Source organism: Hoplias malabaricus, chromosome 16 (assembly GCF_029633855.1).
Source record: "Hoplias malabaricus isolate fHopMal1 chromosome 16, fHopMal1.hap1, whole genome shotgun sequence".
Taxonomy (NCBI): Eukaryota; Metazoa; Chordata; class Actinopteri; order Characiformes; family Erythrinidae; genus Hoplias; species Hoplias malabaricus.
Window position 1 is genome coordinate 19,962,717 of NC_089815.1, and position 11,705 is coordinate 19,974,421.

General features: G+C 35.7%; 1 protein-coding gene across 1 annotated transcript; it reads right to left on the reverse strand.

Moving 5' to 3' along the window:
- Positions 1–668: 668 nt before the first annotated feature.
- On the reverse strand, positions 669–11,231 carry map2k2a (mitogen-activated protein kinase kinase 2a). The gene is made up of 11 exons (XM_066647769.1): positions 10,564–11,231; positions 9,909–10,119; positions 8,652–8,798; positions 8,239–8,316; positions 7,240–7,291; positions 5,235–5,359; positions 4,841–5,054; positions 3,747–3,811; positions 3,540–3,601; positions 3,211–3,256; positions 669–2,599 (listed from the first exon to the last, which is right to left on the reverse strand). Exons 1-11 carry the CDS (start codon positions 10,650–10,652, stop codon positions 2,489–2,491), a joined length of 1,200 nt encoding a protein of 399 aa, XP_066503866.1. The 5' UTR covers positions 10,653–11,231; the 3' UTR covers positions 669–2,488.
- Between the last annotated feature and the right edge of the window lie 474 nt (positions 11,232–11,705).

Below are 11,705 nucleotides of genomic sequence, written 5' to 3' on the forward strand. Positions count from 1 at the left end.
TTTTTAAATGTATTGATACAGTACTACATTTGAATGTAAATGTATAAACAAATACATGTGTTAACAATTCTACTGAAACTGCCATCTTCAGGGATATGAATTTAATGTGATTTTTAAAATCAAATTTAGATTTAGGTTTAAATGCAGTGGCTAGGGAATATGGTTCATTAGAATTGATATGGGCACATTTTTCATTATGTTTTGTAAATTCAGTTGGATGAGGTCAGTCATATGAACTTTAAGTGACTCTGTTGGACAGATTGTCAGACCCTTTACGATCCTTAAGTGTAGTTATGGCTTACTTGAAACAATGTATTTTAATGTAAATTACAGATATATAATTTTAAAAATAAATAAATTATATAATGTATAAACAGCTTAAAATTAGATGTACACCACACACCTGTTGTTAATTTATGAAAATAAAAACAGTGCTGTGCAAATATCACCCTTCATTTATTTAATTTTTTAATCAAAATAATAAAAGTCAGAAAGTTGTTAAAGCAAAAATTAAATTAAATAATAAAACAGATACTGCATGACTGTATTGAGTGGAAAGGGTGACACAATTATGTAGTTTGGAAAAAGCCTAAATTCTGAAATGAATTGCCAATCATTTTATTAAAAAAAAAAAAAAAAAAAAAAGAGATAACCCAAGCCATTACGTATAAACTTTCATTCACAAATAAGTTTATTCTTGTATTAGAACTGTATTTAACACATTTTCATATGATAATAAAACAACTCTACACAAAAAAAACAAAACAAAACAAAAACAAAAAATAATAATAAAAGGAGGCCATTTCTTTAAGACTGCAAAACAGTACCACAGTACTGTAATATGTTTTTATACAGATAAGTGTGGCAATGCATTCATTTGGTTAGAGAAGAATGCCAGTGTGTGGTACCAATACAGACCCAATGTTTCTGAGTTGTCCCTCAAAAGCATCAGAAACTTAACATATTCACTTTTGCAAAGTCTAAAATGAAGTGATCCTCTTCATTACTTAAGGATCTATTTGAACGATCCTACAGTGATATTTTGAAGAAACCCAATCCAACATTGAAGAAGAAAGAAAGACAGGTAGCCAAGCACCATCACCATCCACCTTCTGCATTCAAACAACACAGCATCCATTAAACCGTCCATATATACTCATATCTTTAGCCATGATTCTGTACATTTTCTTGCATAGTACATGTGACTTTAAAAGAACTTGGTAAGTTACGTACCATGCGAGTCCTTTATTCATTATGTTAAGAAGAGCTTGCTTAGTTTGTATGCACTGCAATGCAAAAATCTGGGAAACATCAGCTGCAACATACAGTGCAATCCTCAAATTTCAGTCTCATCATATAAAAAATTTCCCTAAAATATACTGTGGTGAAAAAAGTTCCAGTGTCAACATAATCCAAAAAATTTTAGATGACAAACAACTCAAGCAACAGAATAATAAAATAATAAATCATGATTTTGGGGATTAAAAAAAAACTAAACAATAATGGCAGTAAATGATTACCCGCAAACAGCTTCTGAGTAAAATATGCTACAGTTCTCACTGCAGACTGAAGAACCAGATCCGATCTTAAGCTGAGCAAAAGCTGTTTCTAAGAATAAAGATTTTTGCAGTGGACATTCCTTCAGTTACTCCAAATGATCAATTTTAAAACGTTGTGATATTTATAATAATATTAACATGATTTCTTCCTTGACAGCTTCATGGCAAGGGTTGCTGGAAGTTGTGACCATTTAAATTGCCAAAATAAGCAATAATAACGTACAACATAACCTAGGCCAAATAAGTTGGCTCTGAAACGTCTTGAGTTTTGGAATAACTGAAAACCTATACTCAGACACAAGAAAGTAGGCATATTGGCCTTTTGAGTTCACCTATTCATATTGTAGACAATTTTAATACTGTGCATTGACTGTGCGATCCACTGTAGCCCTCTTTGGTTTGCAACATTTAGACACAAACTAAAGCAGAATAGGCATTTAAACTAATGAAAGTGAACATTTACTATTTGACCAGAATGTGGTTGTTATTTAAATGCAGGGCAACAATTACAATGTCAATGCATGGTGCTTTAACAAGGGTGCATTTTATAATTATCTTATTTTATGAATACATCTCAAAATTATAGTGAAAAGCTGCATTACGTATTATATACCCAGGTGCTCTGTCATACCTGAAATGTTCCTGAATAACTTGGCTTTGAAAACTTGTCCTGTTGAAGCGACGTAAAAACCTAAGCTTGTTCAAATGGACAGGTGTGCATACGACGAAGACTACCTCTCATAAGCCAGTACCTGCGGAAAGCACGGCAGCAACAAGAGAGTGTAAGCATAAAAGAGCAGGGACTTGTCTGCGGCAGTCTGAACTGGGCTTTACGAGCAGGAGAGAGGAGAAAAGAATGGAGAGAGCAGAGGGAAGGAGAAAAGGAGGAAGAGCTTTATGATGTGAACAGCAAGAGTGGAGTGCTCCGTTCACTCAGAGCTGCGAGTGGGAGTGCTGGGCTGGTTCAGGCCCATGGTTCTGCACAACCAGCCGGCAAAGTCCACCTCCTCCACCTCCGCACGCTTGATAAATGTGTGGCTCTGGAAAAAGTGAAAAAGAACTGTTTGAGAAACGCTTCACCTACACCTCATAAAAAAAGACAACCATTTAAAAATGTTAATTAAATAGCAATGAAAAAAATGTCTTCATGTGTCTAAGAATCTTACAATGAACATACAAGTCTTATTTAAAGTTCTCCATTTAACAAAGCCAATATAATTAATATCACTCATTTACACACATAATTTGTTACTTATCATTAGCATATATTGTGTGTGAAAATACAATCAAGTATTTTAAGTTATAATAAAGCAAATATTTCATTGTTGAACCAGTTAACATTTTGCAAGCTACCTGTCTAAAGCATGCTCTGTCATACTTGCTTATGTGGTTTCTGATAGTGTATTACATATTACTATCTATATTATATTATTATCTACATCATATTATCTATATTTGTGTATGACATATCTATATTTTTGACCAAACCATCACTATAGAGTTTTGGTTGATAACACAAAACAACAATACTAAGTTATTTAATATCTCAGGGTCTTTGAATGGGAATGGTTTGTCTTTAAAATGAGTAGCCATTGTCTACTGTCTGTCCTCCATTACAATCAAAAAAGGAAAAGTAAGAGACAACAAGCACCATCAACATCTTCAGGTCAGCTCTGTCAGCAGGGTTCTTGATGAGGCTGTGAAACGAAAAAAAATTCAGACTGAACATCCCTTGAGTGGTGAGAAATGTGACCTCAAACTTAAATTCTTTTTATCATTTTAAATACAGATGACACACAATAAATGCACATGCTTATTTTTTACTGAAGTGTAAGATTTCATGTCAATGTATGAGATTAAGACAATACAAGAAGGAAAATAATATATTTATATGTTTACTGACTAGCCACCTTGCACAACACCCTTCCATGGGGAACTGCAGGCTTGCAAAATAGAGTCTATAAAACAAAGCAAACTCACCATTTTGTCACAAAATCCTGGAAATCTGAGGTGAACACACCATGTGGCAGCTTAGGTGGAGGCTATGGAAAATGGTAAATGGGAGGAGAAAAAGGTAAAGAGGTGAGATTGAGGAGCACTGCAAAAAGTGTATGAAGAAAAATAATAATAAATAAATAAAACCACACACACAAGGAACAAAGTTGTGTACTAAGCATTTTCTCTGACCTCATTGACAATGTAGTCCAGTAGCTCAAATATAGCCATGGCCGGCCTGCTGTCCATTCCATGTCCTTTGGGAAAAGTATTTCACATGAGTCAACTAAAATGGCTTATATTTCACGGCCATAGTCTCTATATCACTCTTCAAGGTAGAAAAATCTCTGTGGAATACCCTATAGATAGCAAAACTTGCATTTTACCTTGAACGAAAAAGTGATCAAATTAGTCCCGTGATTTCTTATTAGAAATGCATTCATGTTAATCATCAACAACAGAATAAATAAATAAATAACTCAACGACTAATGCTCCATTATGTTCATATGTGTGGTTATTTCAATAGACTGCAATACACTATAGGGAGTGCAGGGGACAATATTGCTTAAGTTCTGGTTTTGAAAAGAAAAAAAAAATCTCATATAGAAGTTGGTTGCTTTATGAAAGTTAGATGTATTTGGTTTTGACAGTTATTGAAAATAAAAGTCAGAATATTAATGAGTTATAGAAACAATCATTATAAAGAATTAATTACTTTTAAATTAATATCAAACAAAAAGCCAAAATTCATGCTTAACGTGTTTTGAACTGAAAGTCTTGTCATTAATCTGTTCAGAGACCTTGGCAATGTTTCTTTAACCCTGCCACAAGTGAATTACAACGCAAGCATGTCCACGCTGGCCAGAGTAAAATGAATCAGTAAATGAAACTGGATGTTTCTGAGTGCTGGTGTGTTTTCTATCACGGTATAAAATAGTATATTGCTATTCATTTGTTTTCCTCTTCAAAAACAATTTGTTACACAAACAAAATAATACATTTTCACCTGTTTAATCAGGTCCTTTGCACATGAATTATTTATGGCATTTATAGCATCATTTCACTGTAATGTTGTACTTGTATAACTTTGTATGTGACAAATAAATTGAATCTAAAAAAAATCTATTTGATATTAAAAATTCATTATTTAAGGATTAATAACACAACAGTAAATTAAATTGCATCAGTCTCACAGAGTTAACCTTTTACTCAACTAAAGTCAACTTTCAACTCAAACTTATATAGAAGAAAAAAAGTATTTCAGCATAAAAAAAAGTGGTCCCACCACTGATAGGTCGTCCTGGAGGTCTGGGTCTTGGAGATGTACTGTGGCCCTCTGTCGCAACTCCATCAAGCACAGGTCTACCAAATATGGCCTCCAGCTCTTTGGCATCAGGTGGGGGGATTGGGTAGCGGCCAATGGCCAGCTCTACCAGCGACAGGCCCATGCTCCACACGTCCGACTGTACCGAATAGTGAGTGCCCTGGAGTCTCTCCGGCTGTTGAGGCAAGAGAGGAAAAAAAAAAATTAAAAAAAGTGAGGAGGATCGGGCAGAACTGGCAACAGCTGCCTCTGCGCCCCACCTTGCTGTGTTGGGCATGATTCTGGTCCTGGCAGAGCAGGGCCAGGAGGATGGATGAGTGAGTGAGTGAGAAAGAAACATAGAAAACTGACTCACAGACATGTACGAGCGTGTTCCCACAAAGGAGTTGGCCATGGAGTCGATGAGCTGGCCGCTCACACCAAAGTCGCACAGCTTGATCTCACCACGAGAGTTCACCAGGATGTTGGAGGGCTTGACGTCTGTAGGTGCCAGAGAGAGAGAGAGAGAGAGAGAGAGAGAGAGAGAGAGAGAGAATGATAAGGTGAAATGGAGGGATGAAGAGGGATAAGAGAAGGGAGGCTAAGAGTGCCAGGGCCCAAATCCCACCACCTGGCCTTGTCCTCCATCTCCACTCTGCCCCTCCTCCACGGCAAGCATTCGATCAGAAAAACCATTTCACAAGCAGCCATGTTCAGCGTGTTTAACAACTTCAATGCATCTTATAAAAACATATTTATAATTAGATGTGTGCTACACTCTGAAAAGTTCGGTCAGAGGCATGTTAATCACAGTGTTACATCACATTTCCTTTTAATTGCACCATTTAAACATTTGGGAAGCAAGGAAGCAATTGTTAAATTTCTGCAAGTAGAATTTTAGCCATTCTAGTTTGAAACAAGATTTGGTTCATGATTGCAATTGCCTGGTTTTCTTCTTCATTTTGCACCATAAGAGACAGATCTGAATTCTCTTTTTTTCATTCACCTGGTTTTTTTTACTGATTTGTTTCAAAAAGGTTTGACATGAAATTTCTATACATTTTTCAATTTCACTTTATCACTTGCCCCAAATGTTTGTGTGCATTGCAGGCGTCAAATTAATACATTTATATGTTTACAAAACAATCGAATTGGTCATCTAAGACACTGGAAACAACTTATTTGTACATTTGTAGATAAATTAAAGGTTCAAGAGAATTAACACATTACAGATTCATGTTTTTACTGCATTTTACACATTGTCTCTGTGTAATTTTTCTAGAAATGTGGTTTGTATTTACTGTCCAAAGATAATTTTCAGTACTATATCTTTCGTTGTAATGTACACACTGACAAGCTAGATACTTTCTGTGAGTCCATCAAAAGCCCCTATCCAGTACAACCGCCCACTGGGTGAGTTTGGAGAGACTGGCTAAGAGAGAGACAGAGAGAAAGAGAGGTGATGCAAAAGAGGGAGAAGAAAAAGAACAGAGGGGGTTGCAGGGTGCGGCTGCCATGTAATCACATCTGAGAGGCCGTAATTACCGGTCAGGCTCCCAGACAGCTCACTGCTCACTTGCTAGCACTCTCTGCCACAACAACACAACTACAGCCTTGAGTCTCTATCATGAGCTCCTTCAGCTCCTCCAGATTCTTAAACACCCCACTGACTTCCAGGCAGCCATTTTGGGATCACTCTTAGTCTCAATTTTACACTCTCCCTCAAAAATTCCAAAATGGTACCTAAAGGATATGGTAAGTAGTACAGCAGACTAGAGCCATTATCAGTAACATAGTATTGGTAATAGTGGCCAAATATGGTTATTCTTATTAATAAAATGGTCTGATCACTGTTTGATAGCCGATAGGCCAGTGATAAAGTTGATAAACTTAGAGGGACAGGATTTAAATTGAACTGAACTTAATTAAATACATTGTATTTATACACAGGGGGGCAATTCAGGCTTGGATTTGTTAGGTGACCCCACAAACAAGGGCAGGATCAAAACCCAAATATTTATACTCAAAATAAATAGATAAGAAAATTATATTTTTAAGATATATTTAAGTAATAGTAAAGATTTTGTAAAAATAAGCCATCTTTAATGCAATCTTTCCAACATTAAAATTGAAAAATGTTCTTTTATACAAGATAATCATGATTCAAGTGTGTGTGTGTATATACACACACACACACACACACACACAAAATGACACATACACACATTATATTCAATGGTATACCAATGTTATATTGTCCACAGAATAATAGTAGCTGTATTAATATGTTGATTTCCTGGCCTAGAAATACAGCATTGGATTTCACATGTACCCACATGCAGATAAAGTAACATTAGCTTGGAATGTTGCTCTGAAAATACCTCTGTGCATGATTTGGTGCTTCTCCCGTAGATAGGCAAGACCTCTGAGTACCTGTGGAAAAATAATACACTAAGAAAGATGCCAGACACTAATAAGGTGTTCCTTTAATTACTGGATCACATTTGTTAATGCAAAATTCCTCTGATATTTTAAATATACTGCATAACAAAATTATTACAGGTTAAAATTATTTATCATGTTGGTTATTAGAATCTAAAATCCAATTTAAGGAAGATTTCAAAAGAAAATATTATGAAATTACATGGAGCCTAATGCCTGAGACAAAAAGGTCTATTTGTTTTAAGTTCATTCATGGCAGACGTGTATATGTATGGTGCTGTTTAAACACAGTTTAATTATTTGTTGTCTATATAATTAGACAAATGTATAAAATGTGACATGTACATACTTGCATGAAGCTTATATAGTGTAAAATGCCTCATAGGGCATGCCTCAAATACTAACGAATAATACATAGCAGTAAGTTAATTACTGTATAACTGTTTATGATGGAAATAATGCAAATGTATCAAGAGAATGCACATTTTTGACAAGTCTGACATTAAGGCTTCATATATATATATATATATATATATATATATATATATATATATATATATATATATATATATATATATATATATATATATATATATATATGCACCAAAAGACACTAATGCCATTTAACATGCAACTCATTTGACAAAATGACTATGCATTAAATCAGTGGATACCACAAAAAATGTTACAGGGTCCTGCTTAGAGGCCCCAATGCATAATACGTTGCATAATCACATTATAATATATATATTCAACAACAAAAATTACTTTTCAGTATAAATATAGTAAACTATAGTAAGACTAGAGCTCTGCATTTATTAAAGAATAAAGAAGATTTTCATACAGCAGTAACCACAGCTGCCAAAGACTTAAAATGAACAAGTCTGCATGATTCAATGACGGCCAACAGTTAATAAGAATGATTGAGTAATACTTACCGCAATACTAACTTTCCCTAAGATTTCCTCTGGAATTCTTCTTGCTTCTTTTAGTACCTGATCTAAGGAGCCACCATCCTGGGAAAGAGCAAAATAATAAAGTTAGTTTATTAAATCTACAAAAGGAAACATCAACTTCTAACCAATTGATTTCAACATCTCTGCCTTAACTTCAGCCTGGTAAATGTTTGAACTTTTTTTGCCATTTAGTTAAAAGTAGTTGATTTGCTTCTATTTCCACAATACTGTATTTTACCTAGGCTTTTACCTGTCAAGACATTTATCAGTAGAAATGCTAACTTCAGCTTACAGTGACCATTCACAATTGTTTAAAATGTGATGAAATTCATGGGAACAAAAAATTCCTTTAAACAGTATCTTCCTAACACAGTTATTAACATGCACCCACTCACCATGTGTTCCATGCAGATACTGATCTCTCCGTCACTGTAGAAAGCTCCATAGAAGCCCACAATGTAGGGTGAGTTACACTCATGCAGCACCTGCAGCTCCCGAATAATCTGGTTCCTGATGGCTGGTTTAATTTCCAAATGTATGAGCTGCAGGAAAGTTTAAGTAATGTCACTTGGCTTCACGAGCAGACAACCAATTAAATACAGCAGGAATACTGCAGATAGTTAAAGGTGTTCAAATAACCAAATAATAAGGAATGATATAATAAGCACATGTTAAAGTTAAATGTGGAAAGTTATAATCTAAGATCTTAGCTGCTGTCCTGTTAAATGTAAGCTCACTGACCCTAGTGTGTGTGTATTTACTGCAAAATTCAACTGTATGGTGTACAATGAAAATATAGGCATGTAAAACCTCTGGGTTTTAAATCCAAAATGTCAACTGTATTCATATACTGAATAATAAATATACCATGTGCAAGTGATGAATACTGCACTTATATTGAACACAGAACAACGTTTCTTATAATTATCAAACTACTAGAATAACTATAGGAAGAGCGGAAATGATGGGCTTATGCCATATACTCTCATCAACCAAATCATTAAAAGGATGTCATTGCTTCTACACTCAGTATCAGTTCTATAAAACACTTTATATTTTAACATACAGAAGCACTTTGCAATTCTACAATTTCACACTGTGGATATTATTTTGCTCTGCATACTTTATTAACCTCCTTTCCCCCTGTTCTTCAAGGGTTAGAAGCCCCACAAGAACACCACAGAGCAGGTTATTATATGGAAGTGGATCCTTTACAGAACTAAAAGTGGACAATGACAAACTGTATCCATATTTAAAAACTTCAGCAGCTTTTATACCAGTGCAACATGCACTAACATGACACAACTGTGACAGTGTCAATGTAGTATTGGTAATAATACACTACACCAAAAATACCTACTTTTGGACCTCTAGAGGTCCTGACTATAGAAGAAGTGGGAGCATTAATGTATGCATAGCAACACATGGACTACAGTCTGTAATTGTAAAACTACAAATGTTCAGATATATGGTAATAAGAAAGGAAAAAAAATGGACAATGAGTATAGAGGGAAAGGAGTGAAGCAGAAATTACTGCTGAGAGTAAACCATTACTAAAATTAAAAAATCATCTAACATTCAGTGAAATCTTGACATGGGAATATGATAGTATTGCCGGTCTACTCCCGCCATATTAAAGCCATTATACTCACCTTTCTAGCCATGACTAGTCTTGAGGGTTTGTGACGGACTTTGTGGACCACACCGCCGTTCCCTGCTCCCAGTTCGCAGATGGGATCAAAATCATCATCCTTGAGCTCACCAACCTGCGCCTTCTGGGTGAGAAAAGCTTCAAGACGCTTCCTTTGCTGCTCATCCAGGTCCAGCTCCCCCAGCTTCTTCTGCAAGGCTTCTAGGTTAGCTCTGTGGTGCAAAGTAAAAAACAATCTTACAGAAGATTTCAAAGAAATTTGAGACACACCCGGCATGACTGAAGAAGAAAATCAAATTTATCTATAGTCCCTATAACACCTGCCATATTTCATTCATGAAATCTGGCATAGAATCACTTACTAGTTACAAAGGTGGCAGCACAAACTTAATGTAGACATTTTAGCTTAACGTTACACAGCAACCTGTAGACTCTGCACATTGAGTACAGTAAATTTGTTAATAATTATTGGTTTGAAAGGCCAATAACCCACCTGACTAAATGTGTGTGTTATGTTATATTATGTATATATATATTACTTTGTTTTATTTTACGTGAACTCCTGTTGATACTGATTATTTCGTTATCGGAATGGCACTTAGTAAAAACATATGGATACATTAATTCCGCCTAAGGGGATGCATCTGAGCACTCACTCTGAAGCAGCGTCAAGGTTGGTGGTGGTCGGCTGTCCCTCTCCGGTGGGCGTTATGTTCAGTGGGACGGGTCTTTTTTTCGGAGCCATGACTGAATAACGTTAATTCAGGTTTTTAGACAGAAATTAAATTGCAGATGGTCGTTAACAAGGCCTAAAAAAAAGCTAAACTATCTCCTATCTACCCAGGTGTTGTCATTAAATCATTAAAGGTCTGCAGCCTTAGTCTGAGGAGCCTGTCATGTCTTTGAGGCGTTATCAAGTCACAGTAAAAAGCGTTAACGAAAAAAAAGACTATGCAAACACTTTTCCGAGGACGAAACTAGACATTTGGCGGTGTGATGCCTCGCAAAGCGCTTTAGTTTAACAAACGAGAGATGGTTTTCGTTAAAGACTTCATCCCTGTGACCGTTAACGTTACTGAAACGTTATATATTTAGCTTTAGCCGTTAGAGAGACGCTGCCTGCGACAGAACAGGCCCCTCTTCTCAACCTCAGCCGAGACTCTGCAGTTTTAAATGGCTCCCGCTCGAAGTATGGACTTCTTCAAGTTTCCAGAGAAAACCATTTACAAAATGCACAATTTTTAGTGATTAAAAAAATCCGGTACAAGGAAGCAGCTCTCCAACCACAGAGGAAGCTGAAGCTTCGCGAGATTCCGCTAAACATCGCGAGATCACAGTTGGGTGAGGTTTTCCCCCCTTTTACATACCCTTAAAGAGACCTGACTGAAATATACAATATATACTCTAGTGAAAGTCAAGTTTTTAACAAATACACGGGAAGTCAAATCATGATTAAAAAAATAAATAAAATCAATGCCATTGCAAAGCATTTCTGTTTTGAAAATGCTGTGTTCCAAACACAGGCCAAAAATGGACAGATTCAGACAGCCAGAGCCAGGATTTCTGACATCAAAAACCTGAAGACTCAATCCTGTGAATATGCAGAATATGTCTTTCAAGCTTTTCAAGACAAACACTGAGAGTGAAGGGATGAGAACTAATAGCATTTTATAGTTTTGAACATACAGAATGAAAAAAATGCTGTAAAAGATGGCCTCTTTCAAGGCAAAGGGATTTGGGGGATATATATATATATATATATATGTATGTATGTGTGTGTGTGTGTGTATACAACATA